This window comes from Ranitomeya imitator, chromosome 4 (assembly GCF_032444005.1).
Source record: "Ranitomeya imitator isolate aRanImi1 chromosome 4, aRanImi1.pri, whole genome shotgun sequence".
NCBI lineage: Eukaryota > Metazoa > Chordata > Amphibia > Anura > Dendrobatidae > Ranitomeya > Ranitomeya imitator.
Genome location: NC_091285.1, coordinates 697,193,000 through 697,210,744, shown reverse-complemented (window position 1 = coordinate 697,210,744; position 17,745 = coordinate 697,193,000). Strand labels below are relative to the sequence as shown.

Genomic DNA, 17,745 nt, shown 5'->3' with positions numbered 1-17,745 from the left:
TGGACCCCGGGCTGCGAACGCACCAATATCAATAAAAAATCTCTATTTTACTTGGTGCGTTCCTCTAGCCCTAACAATCACTTATTTTATCAATTGGAATTGGACATTATTTTTAACTAGAATGATAACCCCCGCCCTCTTGTTTTCTCGTAGTGATTTGAAAATGTGGGGATAGTTCTTATGATGAAATAGTGGATGATTATCTCTTGCAAATCTTACTTCTTGCAAGCAAGTGATATCAGCCTGGTATTTTTTAATTCCCTTCCAGGTGATAGATCATTTGTATGAGCTATTTAGACCTTTAACATTATATGAGAGAACTTTTAATTTCATGGAGACTACTATAGGCTGTACCTAACACAATAGTAGCTAAAAATGAGAATAAAGAAAAGTAAACTTATCACTAAGAAAAAAAAATGAAAGAATCAGAACAAAATACAAATTTGTGAATTCCCCTGGAGGACACCACCTAAAGTGATGTCTCTCCTACTTTGGGGGCAAAAGAAAATAGGCACGAACCCGTGACATACCCATGTATTAATTAAACTGATCTATCTACTATATAAAGCTGAATGTGTATGTGTGTGTGTCCGGGATTGGCATCTGCACCGTCGCAGCTACAGCCACAAAATTTTGCACAGTCACACGTCTGGACCCCGAGAGCGTCATAGGCTACGTTGTGAGGTGAAATTTTAACCCCGCGCTTTCCAATTCATCAAACAATTTTGCCCCTATCTACATAATGGGGAAAAAGTGAAATGAAAAGTGTTGGAGGCGTTGAAGCTACAGCCACAAAATTTTGCACAGTCACATGTCTGGACCCTGAGAGCGTCATAGGCTACGTTGTGAGGTGAAATTTTAACCCCGCGCTTTCCAATTCACCAAACAATTTTGCCCCTATCTACATAATGGGGAAAAAAGTGAAAGGAAAAGTGTTGGAGGCGTCGCAGCTACAGAAACAAAATTTTGCACAGTCACACGTCTGGACCCTGAGAGCGTCATAGCCTACGTTGTGAGGTGAAATTTTAACCCCGCGCTTTCCAATTCACCAAACTATTTTTCCCCTATCTACATAATGGGGAAAAGTGAAAGGAAAAGTGTTGGAGGCAAATTGACAGCTGCCAGATGTGAACAAGGGGGACTTAAAGAATGAGAGCGATGGCGCCAAAGAGTATATACCGATCAGTTGCTAAGGTGGGGCCCCGACATGAGATACTCACCACACACGGGGATATGAACACACACACAAAATGCGCCACACACTACCACGTGCTTGAACACATATACCACCCTCAGCACACATTTCACCACACATACACCAACCTCGCCACATAAAAGTCGAAACACAAAAGTCGCTGCTCAAAACTCACCACGCGCAAAACTCGCCACATGCAAAAACTAGGCTCACGCAAAACTCGCCACAAGTGCAAAACTCACCTCATGGAAAACTCGCCACACGCAAAACTTGCACACGTGGAAAAATTGCCACATGCACAAAATTTGCAACACATGCAAAAGTTGCCTCACACAAAACTTGCACATACTCAAAAGGCACCAGACATAAAACTCACCACGTGCAAAACTCGCCATGCGCAAAACTTGCTGCACACAACTTGCTACACTAACCTGTCACATGCAACTCGACACACAAAAAGTTGCTACACGCATGTTGCCACACAAAACTCATCTCACAAAAGTCGCTACATGCATGTCGCCACACACAACTCAACACACACAACTTGACAGACGAAACTCGCCCTAAAACACACACAAGTCTGGTATTAGCCTTCAAAAACAAAAATCTGATTAATAAGCAGACAAACTAAAAGAGCAACAAATGTACCATATAGGAAATACGGCAGCTGTCAGTCACATGATCTGTCTATTATCTGTATGTGTGAGCTAATATATACTGCCAGGGGGAGGGCTTCCTGTTGGCTGGGGATTTATCAGGCTGCCAATTTATCTTACAAATACTGAGGTAAAAATACTGAGCAAATAACGTGTTAACGAGGTCTAATACAGGAGATCACACAGGTATATACTATATACAGGGGAGATGACACACAGATATATACTATATACAGGAGAGATGACACACAGGTATATACTATATAGAGGAGGAGATGACATACAGGTACATACTATATACAGGAGGAGATGACATACAGGTATATACTATATAGAGGAGGAGATAACACACAGGTATATACTATATACAGGAGCAGATTACCTACAGGTATATACTATATACAGGAGGAGATGACATACAGGTATATGCTATATATAGAAGATGACATACAGGTATATACTATATACAGGAGGAGATGACACACAGATATATACTATATACAGGGGAGATGACACACAGGTATATACTATATACAGGGGAGATGACACACAGGTATATACTATATATAGAAGGAGATGACATACAGGTATATACTATATATAGGAGGAGAGGACATACAGGTATATACTATATATAGGAGGAGATGACATACAGGTATTTACTATATATAGGAGGAGATGACATACAGGTATATACTATATACAGGGGAGATGACACACAGCAGGTATATACTATATACAGGGGAGATGACATACAGGTATATACTATATACAGGAGATGACATACAGGTGTATACTATATATAAGGGAGATGACAAACATGTATATACTGAGGTGAAAATGAGAGGTGTGAGGTGAAAATGAAAAGGTGTGAGTGCAAAATGAGAGGAGTGAGGGAAAATAGTGTAGTGATCGGAAAATGACAGATGTGAGGTCGAAATGACAAGTGTTAGGCGGGAATGAGGAGTGAGGGAGAAAATGAGAGATGTGAGGGGGAAAATTAAAGATGTGATTGGGAAAATGAGAGGAGTGATGGGAAAATAAGAGAAGTGAGGTGCTATAACTAACCACAGATATTTACTATGCCCAGGCAACGCCGGGCTCTTCAGCTAGTTTGTTGAATAAAATGGCAACCAGTATTATTTGAGGAATCAAATTGAAACAAGTTATCCATTAATTTAGAGCTTCAGCCATTATCTTTATTATTGTGGATTCCCTGAAGGGAAGAAATAAAACGTATTCCTTCTTCCGGAGTGTATAATGGGGTAGTTTTGCCCCTGTGCCAACCAAAATTTTTGTGGGGAATCCCCATCTATATAATACTCCTATAGATCTCAGTTTTGTGGTAACCTCTCTAAAATCCCTTCTAGCCTCCGTCATCGCTTTGGAAAGGTCGGCAAAGATTTCTATATTTACATACGGGTCAGGAAAAGTACCCTTATCTCTAACATAACTCAGTATTTTTTGTTTCGTTTCAAAAAATGCATATGTAATATTATGTCCCTTGGTTTGTCTGGAGCAATATTCTTTGGTCGTGGGAGCCTATGGATCCTGTCTATAGTGAGGTCTAGATCCAATAATTTTGGGATAGCTTTTTTAAATAGCTTTTTAACATAGCTAGGGATATCATTCCGCATTATGCTTTCAGAAACCCCCCTTATTTTTAAATTATAGCGTCTGTTCCTGTCTTCTAAGTCTGTAAGTTTGATCTTCAGTGTTTTCATCTAAGAGGTAATTAGTTTTTGTCTCAACCTCTGAGATTCTTTTTTCGTTGTCTTCTAATCTTTGAGAGAAAGAACTCTGCTTTTCCTGGAGCATTTTGTTTTGAGCTTCGAAACCCAACTTAATGGAGTCCTTGAAAGATTTGCATAGTCTTGCCATAAAGCCTTTTGTTACTTGTCTATCTGAGGAGAGAAAATCCTCATAACTTATAACAGGGAATGGAGTGACTGGTGGACTAGTAATCTCTGAGCGTATTTTTTTGGGACATTGTATATTTGGACTTATGTTGGGGGAGAACTTGTCCGATAAGCTATCTGAATCAGCATTTAAGAAGTTCTTATCTGGGGCTCTGGAGTCTGAACCTTTTCTTTTAGTTGTGTTTGAGAGATCCAAACTTTCCGATGTGTTGCTCTCCAAAGTAGCATCATGTTGTCTATTAGTAGTACTTTGAGGACAGGATTTTGACACTATGTGATTCACATCATTTCCATTTTTTGAGGTTTTATTAAAAATGGGTATTGAGGAAAATTTGTCTGGCTTAATAAATGATTGCTCTTTAGACCTTGGAGAGCTAAGCAGATTTTGTGCATCTTCAGTAGGGTTCAATGTTAGTTGTCGTGGGGTTTCATTCCCTTTTCAGTTTTTTGCTCTTTTACTAGAGTGTACTCCTCTTTTATTAGAAGATTTAGGTCTAGCTCCACCTGATTCCATAATGAAGCTTAGTATATTGTTTATAAAAAAACAATAAAAGTACACATATTTAGTATCGCCGAGTCCGTAACGCCCCGACCTATAAAACTGTCTCACTAGTTAACCCCTTCAGTGAACACCGTAAAAAAAGTGAGGTAAAAAACAACGCTTTATTATCATACCGCCGAACAAAAAGCGTAATAACACACGATCAAAAAGAAACATAAATAAACATGACACCGCTGAAAAAGTCATCTTGTCCCACAAAAAATTAACCACCATACAGCATCATCAGCGAAAAAATAAAAAAGTTATAGTCCTCAGAAAAAAGCAAGGCAAAAATAATTATTTTTTATATAAAATAGTTTTTATCGTATAAAGAACCAAAACATAAAAAAATATATAAATGAGGTATCTGTGCAATCGTACTGACCCTAAGAATAAAACTGCTTTATCAATTTCATCAAACGTGGAATGGTATAAACGCCCCCCACCCCCCAAAAAAAAAAGAAATTCATGAATAGCTGTTTTTTTCCATTCTGCCTCACAATAACAACGTCAACTAGTCCCACAAAAAAACAAGAAATCACATGGCTCTGTGGACCAAAATATGGAAAAATGATAGCTCTCAAAATGTGGAGATGCAAAAACTATTTTTTGAAATAAAAAGCATCTTTTAGTGCGTGACAGCTACCAATAATAAAAATCCGCTAAAAAACCCGCTATAAAAAAAATCAAACCCCCCTTCATCACCTCCTTAGTTAGGGAAAAATAGTAAAATTTAAAAAATGTGTTTATTTCCATTTTCCCATTAGTGTTAGGGTTAGGGTTGGGGCAAAAGTTAGGGTTAGGGTTGGGGTTAAAGTTAGGCTTAAGGCTACAGTTAGGGTTGGGGCTACAGTTAGGGTGGGGGCTACATTTAGGGTTAGGGTTGGGGCTAAATTTAGGGTTAACGTTGAGGCTAAAGTTAGGGTTAGGGTTGGGGCTAAAGTTAGGGTTAGGGTTGGTGCTAAAGTTATGGATAGGGCTGGGGTTAAAGTTAAGGTTAGGGTTGAGGCTAAAGTTAGGGCTAGGGTTTGAGCTAAATTTAGGGTTGGGGTTAAAGTTAGGGTTAGGGTTGGGGCTAAACTTAGGGTTAGGGTTGGGGCTTAAGTTAGGGTTAGGGCTACAGTTAGGTTTGGGGCTACAGTTAGGGTTGGGGCTAAAGTTAGGATTAGGGTTGGGGCTAAAGTTAGGGATAGGGTTGGGGTTAAAGTTATGGTTAGGGTTGAGGCTAAAGTTAGGGCTAGGGTTTGAACCTAAAGTTAGGGTTAGGGTTGGGGTTAAAGTTAGGGTTAGGGTTGGGGCTAAAATCAGGGTTAGGGTTGGGGCTTAAGTTAGGGTTAGGGCTACAGTTAGATTTGGGGCTACAGTTAGGGTTAGGGCTAAAGTTAGGATTAGGGTTGGGGCTAAAGTTAGGGATAGTGTTGGGGCTAAAGTTAGGGTTAGGGTTGGAGCTAAAGTTAGGGTTGGGGCTAAAGTTAGGGTAAGGGTTTGGATTACATTTACGGTTGGGATTAGGGTTAGGGGTTTGTCAGGGTTAGGGGTATGGTTAGGGTTATGGTTGGGATTAGGGTTAGGGGTGTGTTGGAGTTAGGGATGTGGTTATGGTTGGGATTAGGGTTAGGGGTTAGTTGGTATAGAGGTGTGGTTGGGATTAGGGTTAATGTGATGTTTGGGTTAGGGGTTTGGTTAGGATTATGGTTAGGGTTGGGATTAGGGTTAGGGGTGTGTTCGGGTTAGTGTTTCAGCTAGAATTGGGTGTTTTCCACTGTTTAGGCACATCAGGGGCTCTCCAAACGCGACATGGTGTCCGATCTCAATTCCAGCCATTTCTGCATTGAAAAAGTAAAAAAATGCTCCTTATCTTCCGAGCTCTACCGTGCGCCAAAACAAGGGTTTACCCCAACATATGGGATATCAGCGTACTCAGGACAAATTGGACAACAGCTTTTAAAGTCAAAATTCTCTGGTAACCCTTGGGAAAATAAAAATTATTAAAAAATTTAAATTATTTTTTATTTTCACGGCTCTGCATAATAAACTGTAGTGAAACATTTGGGGTTCAAAGTTCTCACAACACATCTTGATAAGTTCCTTGGGGGGTCTAGTTTCCAATATGGGGTCACTTGTGGGGGGTTTCTACTATTCAAATACATCAGGGGCTCTGCAAACGCACTGTGACGCCTGCAGACCATTCCATCTAAGTCTGCATTCCAAAATGGTGCTCCTTCCCTTCCGAGCTCTGTCATGCTCCAAAACGGTGGTTCTCGCCCACATATTTGGTATCAGCACACTCAGGACAAATTGGACAACAACTTTTGGGGTCTAATTTCTACTGTTACCCTTGGTAAAAAACAAAACTGGTGGCTAAAAAATAATTTTTGTGGAAAAAAATAATTTTTATTTTCACGGCTCTGCATTATAAACTGTAGTGAAACACTTGGGGGTACAAAGTTCTCACAACACATCTAGATAAGTTCATTAGGGGGTCTACTTTCCAAAATGATGTCACTTGTGGGGGGTTTCAATGTTTAGGTACATCAGGGGCTCTCCAAACGTGCCATGGTGTCCTATTTCAATTCCAGTAAATTTTGCATTGAAAAGTCAGACGGCGCTCATTCCCTTCTGAGCTTCCCATGCACCCAAACAGTGGTTTACCCCCATATATTGGTATCAGCATATTCAAGACAAATTGCACAACACATTTTGAGGTCAAATTTCTTCTGTTACCCTTGGGAAAATAAAAAATTGGGGGCGAAAAGATAATTTTGATGAAAAAATATTATTTTTTATTTTTACGGCTCTACATTATAAACTTCTGTGAAGCACTTGGTGGGTCAAAGTGCACACCACACATCTAGATAAGTTCCTTAGGGTCTACTTTCCAAAATAATGTCACTTGAGGGGGGTTTCAATGTTTAGGTACATCAGGGGCTCTCCAAACGTGACATGGCGTCCCATCTCATTTCCAGACAATTTTGCATTGAAAAGTCAAATGGCGCTCCTTCCCTTCTGAGCTCTGCCATGTGCCCAAACAGTGGTTTACACCCACATATGGGGTATCAGCATACTCAGGACAAATTGCACAACAAATTTTGGGGTCCAATTTCTTCTGTTACCATTGGGAAAATAAAAAATTGAGGGCAAAAATCAACTTTTGTGAAAAAATGTGATTTTTTTATTTTTACAGGTCTACATTATAAACTTCTGTGAAGCACTTGGTGGGTCAAAGTGCTCACCACACATCTAGATAAGTTTCTTAGGGGGTCTACTTTCCAAAATGGTGTCACTTGTGAGGGGTTTCAATGTTTAGGCACATCAGGGGCTCGCCAAACGCGACATGGTGTCCTATCTCAATTCAAGTCAATTTTGCATTGAAAAGTCAAATGGTGCTCCTTCCCTTCCGAGCTCTGCCATGCGCCCAAACAGTGCTTTACCCCCACATATGGGGTATCAGCATACTCAGAACAAATTACATTTTTTTGTGAAAAAAGTTAAATGTTAATTTGTTTTTTAAACATTTCAAATATTCCTGTGAAATACCTGAAGGGTTAATAAAATTCTTGAATGTGGTTTTGAGCACCTTGAGGGGTGCAGTTTTTAGAATGGTGTCACACTTGTGTATTTTCTATCATATAGACCCCTTAAAGTGCCTTCAAATGCGATGTAGTCCCTAAAAAAAATGGTGTTGTAAAAATGAGAAATTCCTGGTGAACTTTTAACCCTTATAACTCCCTAACAAAAATGTGGGAAATGTTACATATTAAGTATCTTGTGTGACATTGTTAGGGTTGGTGGAGCGCACCAAATATATTGTTTATTAAAAGGAATTGGTGCGTTCGCAACCCGGGATCCACAGTGCAGGAAAGTACCTGCTGCTAAATAATGGCAGCTCTATATGGCGGTATATACTAACTCTGTTAGCTTCACAGAGTAACCGCGAGAGGTGAGCTCTGTGCCCTGTTAGACTTTCACAGAGGCACAGGCCAACTACCCAGATGTGCGCAGTGAGTGGTCATGCATGCATACTCAATCTCTTCGCCGGAGGAGCCAGCATTCTAGGGGCTTATTTCAGCCGGGTCCCTGAACACATTTATACACAATCTCCTCGCCGGAGGTGCCAGCATTCTAGGGGCTTATTTCAGTCGGGTCCCTGACACATACAAACACATGGCCGTGCGGTCATGCGCAGTTTATATAGTTGCAGCACAGGAAGCTGCTACTGAAGTTTTTGCCCTTTCAGGACCTTCCAGAAGGACCAATGGAAAGTGCTGCAGTACCTGAGCATGTTTTGCCCTTTCAGGACCTTCCAGAAGGACCAATGGAATGTACTGCAGCACCTGAGCATGTGACCGAACATGTGGCCCTCAACCTCCAATGGGAGACCCTGCCCTGGGCATGCACAGTGTGAGTAAACAAGGACTTAGTCCCAGAGAGGCTCGCTCGCCGCAGATCAGTGCAGGGTACCATAGGAAAGCCAGAAAAGGCAGTAGTGACCCTATGCACCGAATCAGCCCCAGCGAGATGCTTGGAGCGACGTCTCCGCTAAGCAGAGCCCACTGCCGCTGATACCGAATGGGAGACCACAGCAGACACGGATCGAGATTCCCCCTGTGCAGCAGAGGAAACTCGACTCCTAACATTACCCCCCTCCTAGAGCCCCCCCCTCCTTGAGCCTCACTACGCTCAAAAGCTGCGATAAGCAGCGGAGCCCGAATGTGCTCCACAGGCTCCCAGGTTCTATCCTCTGGGCCGTGACCCTTCCAGTCCACCAGATAAAATTTCTTGACACGTACCACCTTGCACCCCACAATAGCATTCACCTCAAACTCATCCGTGGATGAACCCGATGTCCCAGCAGATGACTCGGAAAACCGGGACAAATGAACGGGCTTTAAGAGGGAAACGTGGAAAGTATCGGTGATACCAAGGCGTGGAGGAATAGCCAAACGGTAGACCACAGGGTTGACCTGTTCCAGAACCTTAAACGGGCCAATGTAGCGAGGAGCAAACTTAGTGGACTCAACTGGCAGCCTGATGTTACGGGCGGAGAGCCACACTAAGTCGCCAGGAGCAAAGACCGAAGCGGGGCGCCGGTGTGTATCAGCCGAAACCCTCATTCTCTCCTTGGAGGCCCGGATGACATCCTGTGTGCGGTCCCAGATGTCACGTGCCTCCACCGCCCAGTCTGCCACCCTAGAATCGGTGGATGACACGGGCATGGGCATGGGCACAGGGACACGCGGATGCTGGCCGTAATTAAGGAGAAAAGGAGTTTGACCAGTGGAATCGGCTACGGCGTTGTTCAGGGCAAATTCCGCCCAAGGTAGCAAAGATGCCCAGTCATCCTGCCTAACAGAGACGAAATGTCGCAAATATGTCACCAGAGTCTGGTTGGTTCTCTCCACCAACCCATTCGTCTCGGGATGGTATGCAGAGGAGAGGTTTAACTCTATGCTGAGTAAACGGCAGAGCTCTCTCCAAAACCGAGATGCGAACTGGGGACCCCGATCGCTGATAATCTTATCAGGCATACCATGCAAACGGAAAACGTGTTTAATGAACAACACCGTCAAGGCCCGTGCTGAGGGTAACCGAGGAAGCGGCACCAAATGCAACATCTTAGAGAAATGGTCGGTGACAACCCAAATAATGGAGCAGCCACGCGACTTGGGTAGACCCACCACAAAGTCCATCCCGACCATCTCCCAGGGCCTGTCTGCCACCGGTAGAGGGTAAAGCAACCCAGCAGGCCGTTGCCGAGGAGACCGATTCTGGGCGCAAGAAACGCACGCCTGAATATAGTCCTTGACATCTCGGGCCATATGCGGCCACCAGTATGTTCTCGCCAGAAGCTCAGATGTCCTCTTAGTCCCAAAATGCCCACCCACTCTGGAGGAGTGAGCCCAAGAGAGAACCTCCGGTCGCAAGTTAGCTGGTACGAAAGTCTTGCCCGGGGGCACAGACTCTAGCGAAACCGGAGCTATAGTTCTCAGGCTCTCAGAAGGGACAATAAGCCGAGGTTCCTCCTCCTCCTCCTCCTCCGATGACACCACGGAGCGGGAGAGAGCGTCAGCACGAACGTTCTTCTCCCCGGAGAGGAAATGGAGAGTAAAATGGAACCGGGAGAAGAACAGGGACCATCTAGCCTGGCGAGAATTCAGCCGCTGGGCCGTTTGCAGATACACCAAGTTCTTGTGGTCAGTGAAGACTTGGAAGGGAAAGCGAGCTCCCTCCAAGAGATGTCTCCACTCCGAAAAAGCCAACTTCATGGCCAGCAACTCCCTGTCCCCGATGGAATAATTCCTCTCCGCTGGTGTGAAGGTCTTGGAGAAGAAGAAGCAAGGATGCTTCCGACCTTGAGCATCCTTTTGGAAAAGGACTGCTCCAGCACCAACGGATGAGGCATCCACCTCCAAGATAAATGGCTTATCAACATCGGGGCGATGTAGGATGGGAGCGCTAGCGAAGTGTGACTTGATCGAGAGAAAGGCTTTGGAGACCTCCTCTGACCACAACTTGGGATTTGCTCCCTTCTTGGTGAGGGCAACCAAGGGAGCTACCAAAGTTGAGAAGTGTGGAATGAACTGGCGATAGTAATTAATGAACCCCATAAAGCGCTGCACCGCTTTAAGAGAATGGGGTTCTTGCTAGTCCATTACAGCCTGTAGCTTGGCAGGATCCATAGCCAAACCCTGGGCAGAGATGATATAACCAAGGAAAGGCAAGGACTCCTGCTCAAACACACACTTCTCCAACTTGGCGTAGAGGGAGTTTGCCCGTAAGAGGTCGAAGACTTTGCGAACATCTCTCCGATGGGAGTCAATATCTGGAGAGAAGATGAGAATATCATCCAGATAGACTACGACCGAGGTGGTGAGCATATCCCGGAAGATGTCGTTCACAAAGTCTTGGAAAACGGCTGGGGCATTACAGAGCCCGAAGGGCATCACCAGATATTCATAGTGCCCATCCCTGGTGTTAAAAGCCGTCTTCCATTCATCCCCCTCACGGATGCGAATCAGGTTGTAAGCACCCCGCAGATCTAACTTTGTAAATACCCTCGCTCCCCGTAGCCTATCAAACAGCTCAGATATCAGGGGCAGTGGGTACTTGTTCTTAACGCTGATGGCGTTAAGACCCCTGTAGTCTATGCATGGACGTAAGTCTCCAGTCTTCTTCTGTACGAAGAAGAACCCTGCCCCTGCCGGTTACACTGACTTCCTAATGAATCCTCTTGCCAGATTCTCCTGGATGTACTGGGACATTGCCTCCGTCTCCAGGAGAGATAACGGATAGACTCGACCCCGGGGAGGCTCAGCACCAGGCAAGAGGTCAATAGGACAGTCATAGGGGCGGTGAGGCGGAAGGGTCTCCGCAGCTCTTTTGGAGAACACGTCTGCATAGGGTCAATAGTAACATAGTAACATAGTAACATAGTTAGTAAGGCCGAAAAAAGACATTTGTCCATCCAGTTCAGCCTATATTCCATCATAATAAATACCCAGATCTACGTCCTTCTACAGAACCTAATAATTGTATGATACAATATTGTTCTGCTCCAGGAAGACATCCAGGCCTCTCTTGAACCCCTCAACTGAGTTCGCCATCACCACCTCCTCAGGCAAGCAATTCCAGATTCTCACTGCCCTAACAGTAAAGAATCCTCTTCTATGTTGGTGGAAAAACCTTCTCTCCTCCAGACGCAAAGAATGCCCCCTTGTGCCCGTCACCTTCCTTGGTATAAACAGATCCTCAGCGAGATATTTGTATTGTCCCCTTATATACTTATACATGGTTATTAGATCGCCCCTCAGTCGTCTTTTTTCTAGACTAAATAATCCTAATTTCGCTAATCTATCTGGGTATTGTAGTTCTCCCATCCCCTTTATTAATTTTGTTGCCCTCCTTTGTACTCTCTCAAGTTCCATTATATCCTTCCTGAGCACCGGTGCCCAAAACTGGACACAGTACTCCATGTGCGGTCTAACTAGGGATTTGTACAGAAATAGTGCTTGGGGAGAGAGGAAAGATCTGCGGGTACCTGTGTAGTAGCAACCTGAACGCACTCCCTCAGACATCTACCCTCGCAAGATTTACTCCAACCCAAAATTCTCCCAGAGGACCACTCAATATGAGGAGAATGGTAGCGAAGCCATGGTATCCCCAACAGGACCTCATCAATTCCCTCAGGAATGACTAATAGGGAGATTATCTCCTGATGTGATGGAGACACAGATAGCGTGAAAGGAATGGTTTGGTGGGTAAGCTGTGAAGGTAGTGTTGACCCATTTACCACTCGAACGGTTACCGGCTTGGCGAGCATCAATAAGGGTATTGCGTGACTCTGGGCAAAAGCGGAAGACATAAAGTTACCCTCTGCCCCAGAATCCACGCATAGCTCGACCATAAGAGTGGATGGGCCTATGGTAATTGTCCCCTTGAAGGACAACTTTGAGGCAAACGTCGCCGTGTCTAGTGTACCTCCTCCAACTGCCACTAGACGCTGATGTTTCCCCGACCACTGAGGACCCTTGGAGGCAAGGTGTCCTGACTGCTGGCAAACATGACGGACCTTATGTGCACGGGCAGACTGAGACTTGGATCCCGCTCGTGTCACCTCTAAGGCCTCATGTGACTCGGATGCCTGGACTGGAGATTCCAAAGGTTTGGCGAAGGTGGGAGCCAGCCGAAACCTCTGCCTACACTGGGCTTGCTCCAACCTCCGCTCGTTAAAACGGAGGTCAATACGAGTAGATACGGCTATGAGCTCCTCCAGTGTGGCGGGAATCTCCCTAGTGGCCAAAGCGTCCTTCACATGGTCAGCCAGCCCCCTCCAAAATACGGGAATGAGGGTTTTATCTGGCCATTCCAACTCAGACGCTAATGTCCGGAAGTGAACAGCAAAATGGCTGACCATGGTTGAACCCTGAGTCAAAGCCAGCAGCTGGAGCGCTGTATCATGGGTTACTTGAGGTCCTAAAAAGACCTGTTTCAGAGTGTCCAGAAACCTAGGAACACTCCGCACCACATGATCGTTGCGCTCCCACAGCGGCATAGCCCACTCCAACGCTCTGTCCGACAGGAGAGAGATTATGAATCCCACCTTTGCCCGCTCAGTAGGGAAACGTGCAGCCAGAAGCTCGAGGTGTATACCACATTGGCTCACGAAACCCCTACAGGACTTACTGTCCCCAGAGTATTTCTCAGGCAAAGGAAGGTGAGATAGAGTCGGAACAGAGGTGGCAGTGGGTAAAGCTGCTGCAGCCACGCTAGCAGCCTGAACAGCTATTGCGGTAACATCCACCGCCGAGGTTGCACGCTCAAGAGACGCCAACCGGCCCTCCAGCAGCTGGATGTACCCCTGCAATTGCTGTTCATCCGCCATTACTTAGCCAGATCCTGGCGATAGTATACTGTTAGGGTTGGCGGAACGCACCAAATATATTGTTTATTAAAAGGAATTGGTGCGTTCGCAACCCGGGATCCACCGTGCAGGAAAGTACCTGCTGCTAAATAATGGCGGCTCTATATGGCGGTATATACTAACTCTGTTAGCTTCACAGAGTAACCGCGAGAGGTGAGCTCTGTGCCCTGTTAGACTTTCACAGAGGCACAGGCCAACTACCCAGATGTGAGCAGTGAGTGGTCATGCATGTATACTCAATCTCCTCGTCGGAGGAGCCAGCATTCTAGGGGCTTATTTCAGCCGGGTCCCTGAACACATTTATACACAATCTCCTCGCCGGAGGTGCCAGCATTCTAGGGGCTTATTTCAGCCGGGTCCCTGAACACATACAAACACATGACCACATTGGCGCAAAGCATATAGCAAAAGACAATACTAGCGCATGGCCATGCGGTCATGCGCAGTTTATATAGTTGCAGCACAGGAAGCTGCTACTGAAGTTTTTGCCCTTTCAGGACCTTCCAGAAGGACCAATGGAAAGTGCTGCAGTACCTGAGCATGTTTTGCCCTTTCAGGACCTTCCAGAAGGACCAATGGAATGTACTGCAGCACCTGAGCATGTGACCGAACATGTGGCCCTCGACCTCCAGTGGGAGACCCTGCCCTGGGCATGCTCAGTGTGAGTAAACAAGGACTTAGTCCCAGAGAGGCTCGCTCGCCGCAGATCAGTGCAGGGTACCATAGGAAAGCCAGAAAAGGCAGTAGTGACCCTATGCACCGAATCAGCCCCAGCGAGACGCTGGGAGCGACGTCTCCGCTGAGCAGAGCCCACTGCGGCCGATACCGAATGGGAGACCGCAGCAGACACGGATCGAGATTCCCCCTGTGCAGCAGAGGAAACTCGACTCCTAACAGACATATCTCTGTATTTTAAGGGCATAAAAATTCAATTCAAAGTTGGAAAATTTCAAAATTTTCAAAATTGTTGCCAAATTTCCTTTTTTCAAAAATAAATGCAGGTAATATCAAAGAAATTTTACTACTATCATGAAGTACAATATGTCATGAAAAAAAATTCTGAGAATCATCAGGATCCGTTGAAGTGTTCCAGAGTTATAACCACGTAAAGAGAGAGTGGTCAGAACTGTAAAATTGGCCCGGTCATTAACGTGCAAACCACCCTTGGTTGTTAAGGGTTTAATAGTACAAGAAAGTCATCTGATTGGTACAAATTAATTTATTTAGCATAATAGCTGTCCCTAACATGCAGCCGATATCATGAAGAACGAGCATGGAAAATGATCTTAAGCATAAGAAAAACAAGGCTTTCTGAAAGTGATGATATGGCCCCAACCGATCTCTGATCTCAACATCATCCTATTTGTTGTGGGATTCTTTAAAAAGACAGAAGAATGTGTGCAAACCTACAGTTAAGGTACCTTCACACTCAGAGACGCTGCAGCGATATAGACAACGAGCAGATCGCTGGAGCGTCGCTGTTTAGGTTGCTGCAGAGATGTCAAACACAGCAGCTCCAGAACGATGCAGGAGCGATCCAGTGACGTAAGGGTTACTCACTTATCGTTCTCACAGGTCTTCACAGGTCGTTAGCTCCATGTAAATCATTGCAGGCATCATTGCTTTTGCTGTCAAACACGAGGATACACGCTGATCTGAGGACCAAATAAAGTTCTGGCCTTCTAGCTACGACCAGCGATATCACAGCGGGATCCAGATCGCTGCTGCGTGTCAAACACAACGAGATCGCTATCCAGGACGCTGCAACGTCACGGATCGTTGTCGTTCTCGTTGTAAAGTTGCTGAGTGTGAAGGTACCTTAAGTCCATAGAAGATTTGTAGATGCTTCTCCAGGATGCTTGGAACAACCTCCTGGCCAGCTTCCTTCAAGAACTATGTGGAAATGTCCCTGTAAAATTTAATGCTTTGATCCTATTTGGAAGGCAAAGTTTGGTAACCTCAAAAATCAATTTGATTTATATTTCTCTTTTGTTAATTCACTTTGCATTTTGTTATTTGACAAAAATAAACTATTAACACTTCTAAATTTTAAATAATTTTCAATTGCTTAATTCTTGACAATCCTGCTTAAAACTATCAAACTGCATTTCATATATAGTAAAGTACTTTATATTTTTGTAAGTTTACACAATGTGGGTATTTAGCATACAAACCCTGACAGCTTTTATACCAAAATTCTCTGAAGGCAAGATAACTATCAATTCATATAAACATCCAGTCTCTTTTGTCTAGAACATTCACTTGAGGGTGATTATCAGGATCCTGTGGGCATTTTCTATGTTCTTCTGAGACTATAAAATATGGGAACGTCTGGAACATTTCGCCTTTACATCAGAAGAGCCAACAATGCGAAGATATCATTTCACCGAAGAAAATATCCCAAAATTCTATTTATCCTCTGCTAATAATGAAAACCATCGCTAAGTATAATATATTCCTTTGTTTTGAGTGGGCTACATTCCCAGACTTTATAGAGAAAATAGTTCTTGAATATTTATTGATACATAAATGATGTGTGATGTGAATCAGACACAAGTCACTCAGATACGTCTTCTTGGATTCCAAAGTCTTTCCAAATACAAACCTCTTCTATTCCTTCTGCTTACCCTGAGTTACATATGTATACTGGGAGGGAATCTTCTCATTATCCTTCTAGTGACCATCATTGACCAACTCAAAACTCCAATGTTTTTCTTACTGAAGCATTTATCCATAGCAGATGTCTTACTGGCCACCTGCATTATCCCCATGGTGTTAGGCATTATGTTTTTTGAGGAAGGAGTTTTGTCCTTTTGGGGTTGTATGACACAGCTTTATTTCTTTGGTATATTTTGCTCTGTTCAATGTTTCCTCATTGCCATCATGTCTTATGATCGGTATTTGGCCATTTGTCATCCGTTACGATATTCCTCACTAATAAGTCCAGATCTATGCCTTCGACTTGTTATCGGAGCCTGGTTTTTGGTTACTATGTCTATGTCAAGTGAGCTCTTTGTTATTATTCAGTTTAACTTCTGTGGCTTGAATCACATGGACCATTTCTATTGTGACCTTGGTCCCTTAATAGAATTAGCCACTTCAGATATTTCCAATGTAATGTTGCAAGAATTTGTTTATGGCATCTTTATGCTTTCTTTCCCATTTGTTTTTATCATTGTTACCTACTTTTGCATTTTCTTTACGATCCTTAACATTTCTCATGGTAGAAGAAAAGCCTTCTCCACATGTAGCTCCCACCTGACCACAGTATGTGCATATTACGGCAGCCTAATCGCAGTCTACATGACTCCATCTGATGAGAGCTCATCCAATACCAACAAATACAGATCCCTGTTGTATATAGTAGTTACACCATTGATGAATCCTATTATCTACAGTCTGAGGAACAATGAGATTAGGAGAGCTATGCAAAAGATGAGATACTTTTTATTAATCAAAATGAATTGAAATGTTCAGCTCACTGGTAATATCTGAAGGCCTTATTCAACAATCAATCAAATCATTAACCAAAGCACTATTATCAAACCATTAAAAGATAAGTAAAGCATTAAATTAACTTCAAATTTCACAAAAAAAGGTTGGTCAGAATCCACTATTTTTATGATTTGATTTCTTTGAATTCAACAATATTGCTTCTGGCTGATCAACGTTTTAGGGCCGGGAAGAAGTTAACACAATAAAATAATATGCCGTCTTCACCCATCACATGACCAACGCTCCTACCGATTCTGCACTAGGATGTGGACAGATATCAAAACTTAGGTAATAACTATTAATGGCCTTCAGGCACCTTTATTTCACATATAATAATGTTGTGAATCCTATTTCCAGGCCAAATTCGATTGACTCTCCTAAATTTAAAATTTGGGAGATTTATTCATTTCTTGCTTCAACATGCAGAGCCTTAATGATATGAAATGTATCAGCAACTTTCCAAATAGTGCAAGACATCTTTACATAGTAACATAGTAACATAGTTAGTAAGGCCGAAA

General features: G+C 43.7%; 1 protein-coding gene across 1 annotated transcript; it reads left to right on the top strand.

The window, feature by feature from the left end:
- Nucleotides 1–16,264: 16,264 nt before the first annotated feature.
- Nucleotides 16,265–17,200, top strand: LOC138674756 (olfactory receptor 1f45-like). The gene has a single exon (XM_069762573.1). It carries the CDS (start codon nucleotides 16,265–16,267, stop codon nucleotides 17,198–17,200), a length of 936 nt encoding a protein of 311 aa, XP_069618674.1.
- The last annotated feature ends 545 nt before the right edge of the window (nucleotides 17,201–17,745 follow it).

What these genes read in the sequence shown, in the direction of transcription:
- LOC138674756 (XM_069762573.1), top strand. Translation starts at nt 16,265, where the DNA reads ATGTGTGATGTGAATCAGACACAAGTCACTCAGATACGTCTTCTTGGA.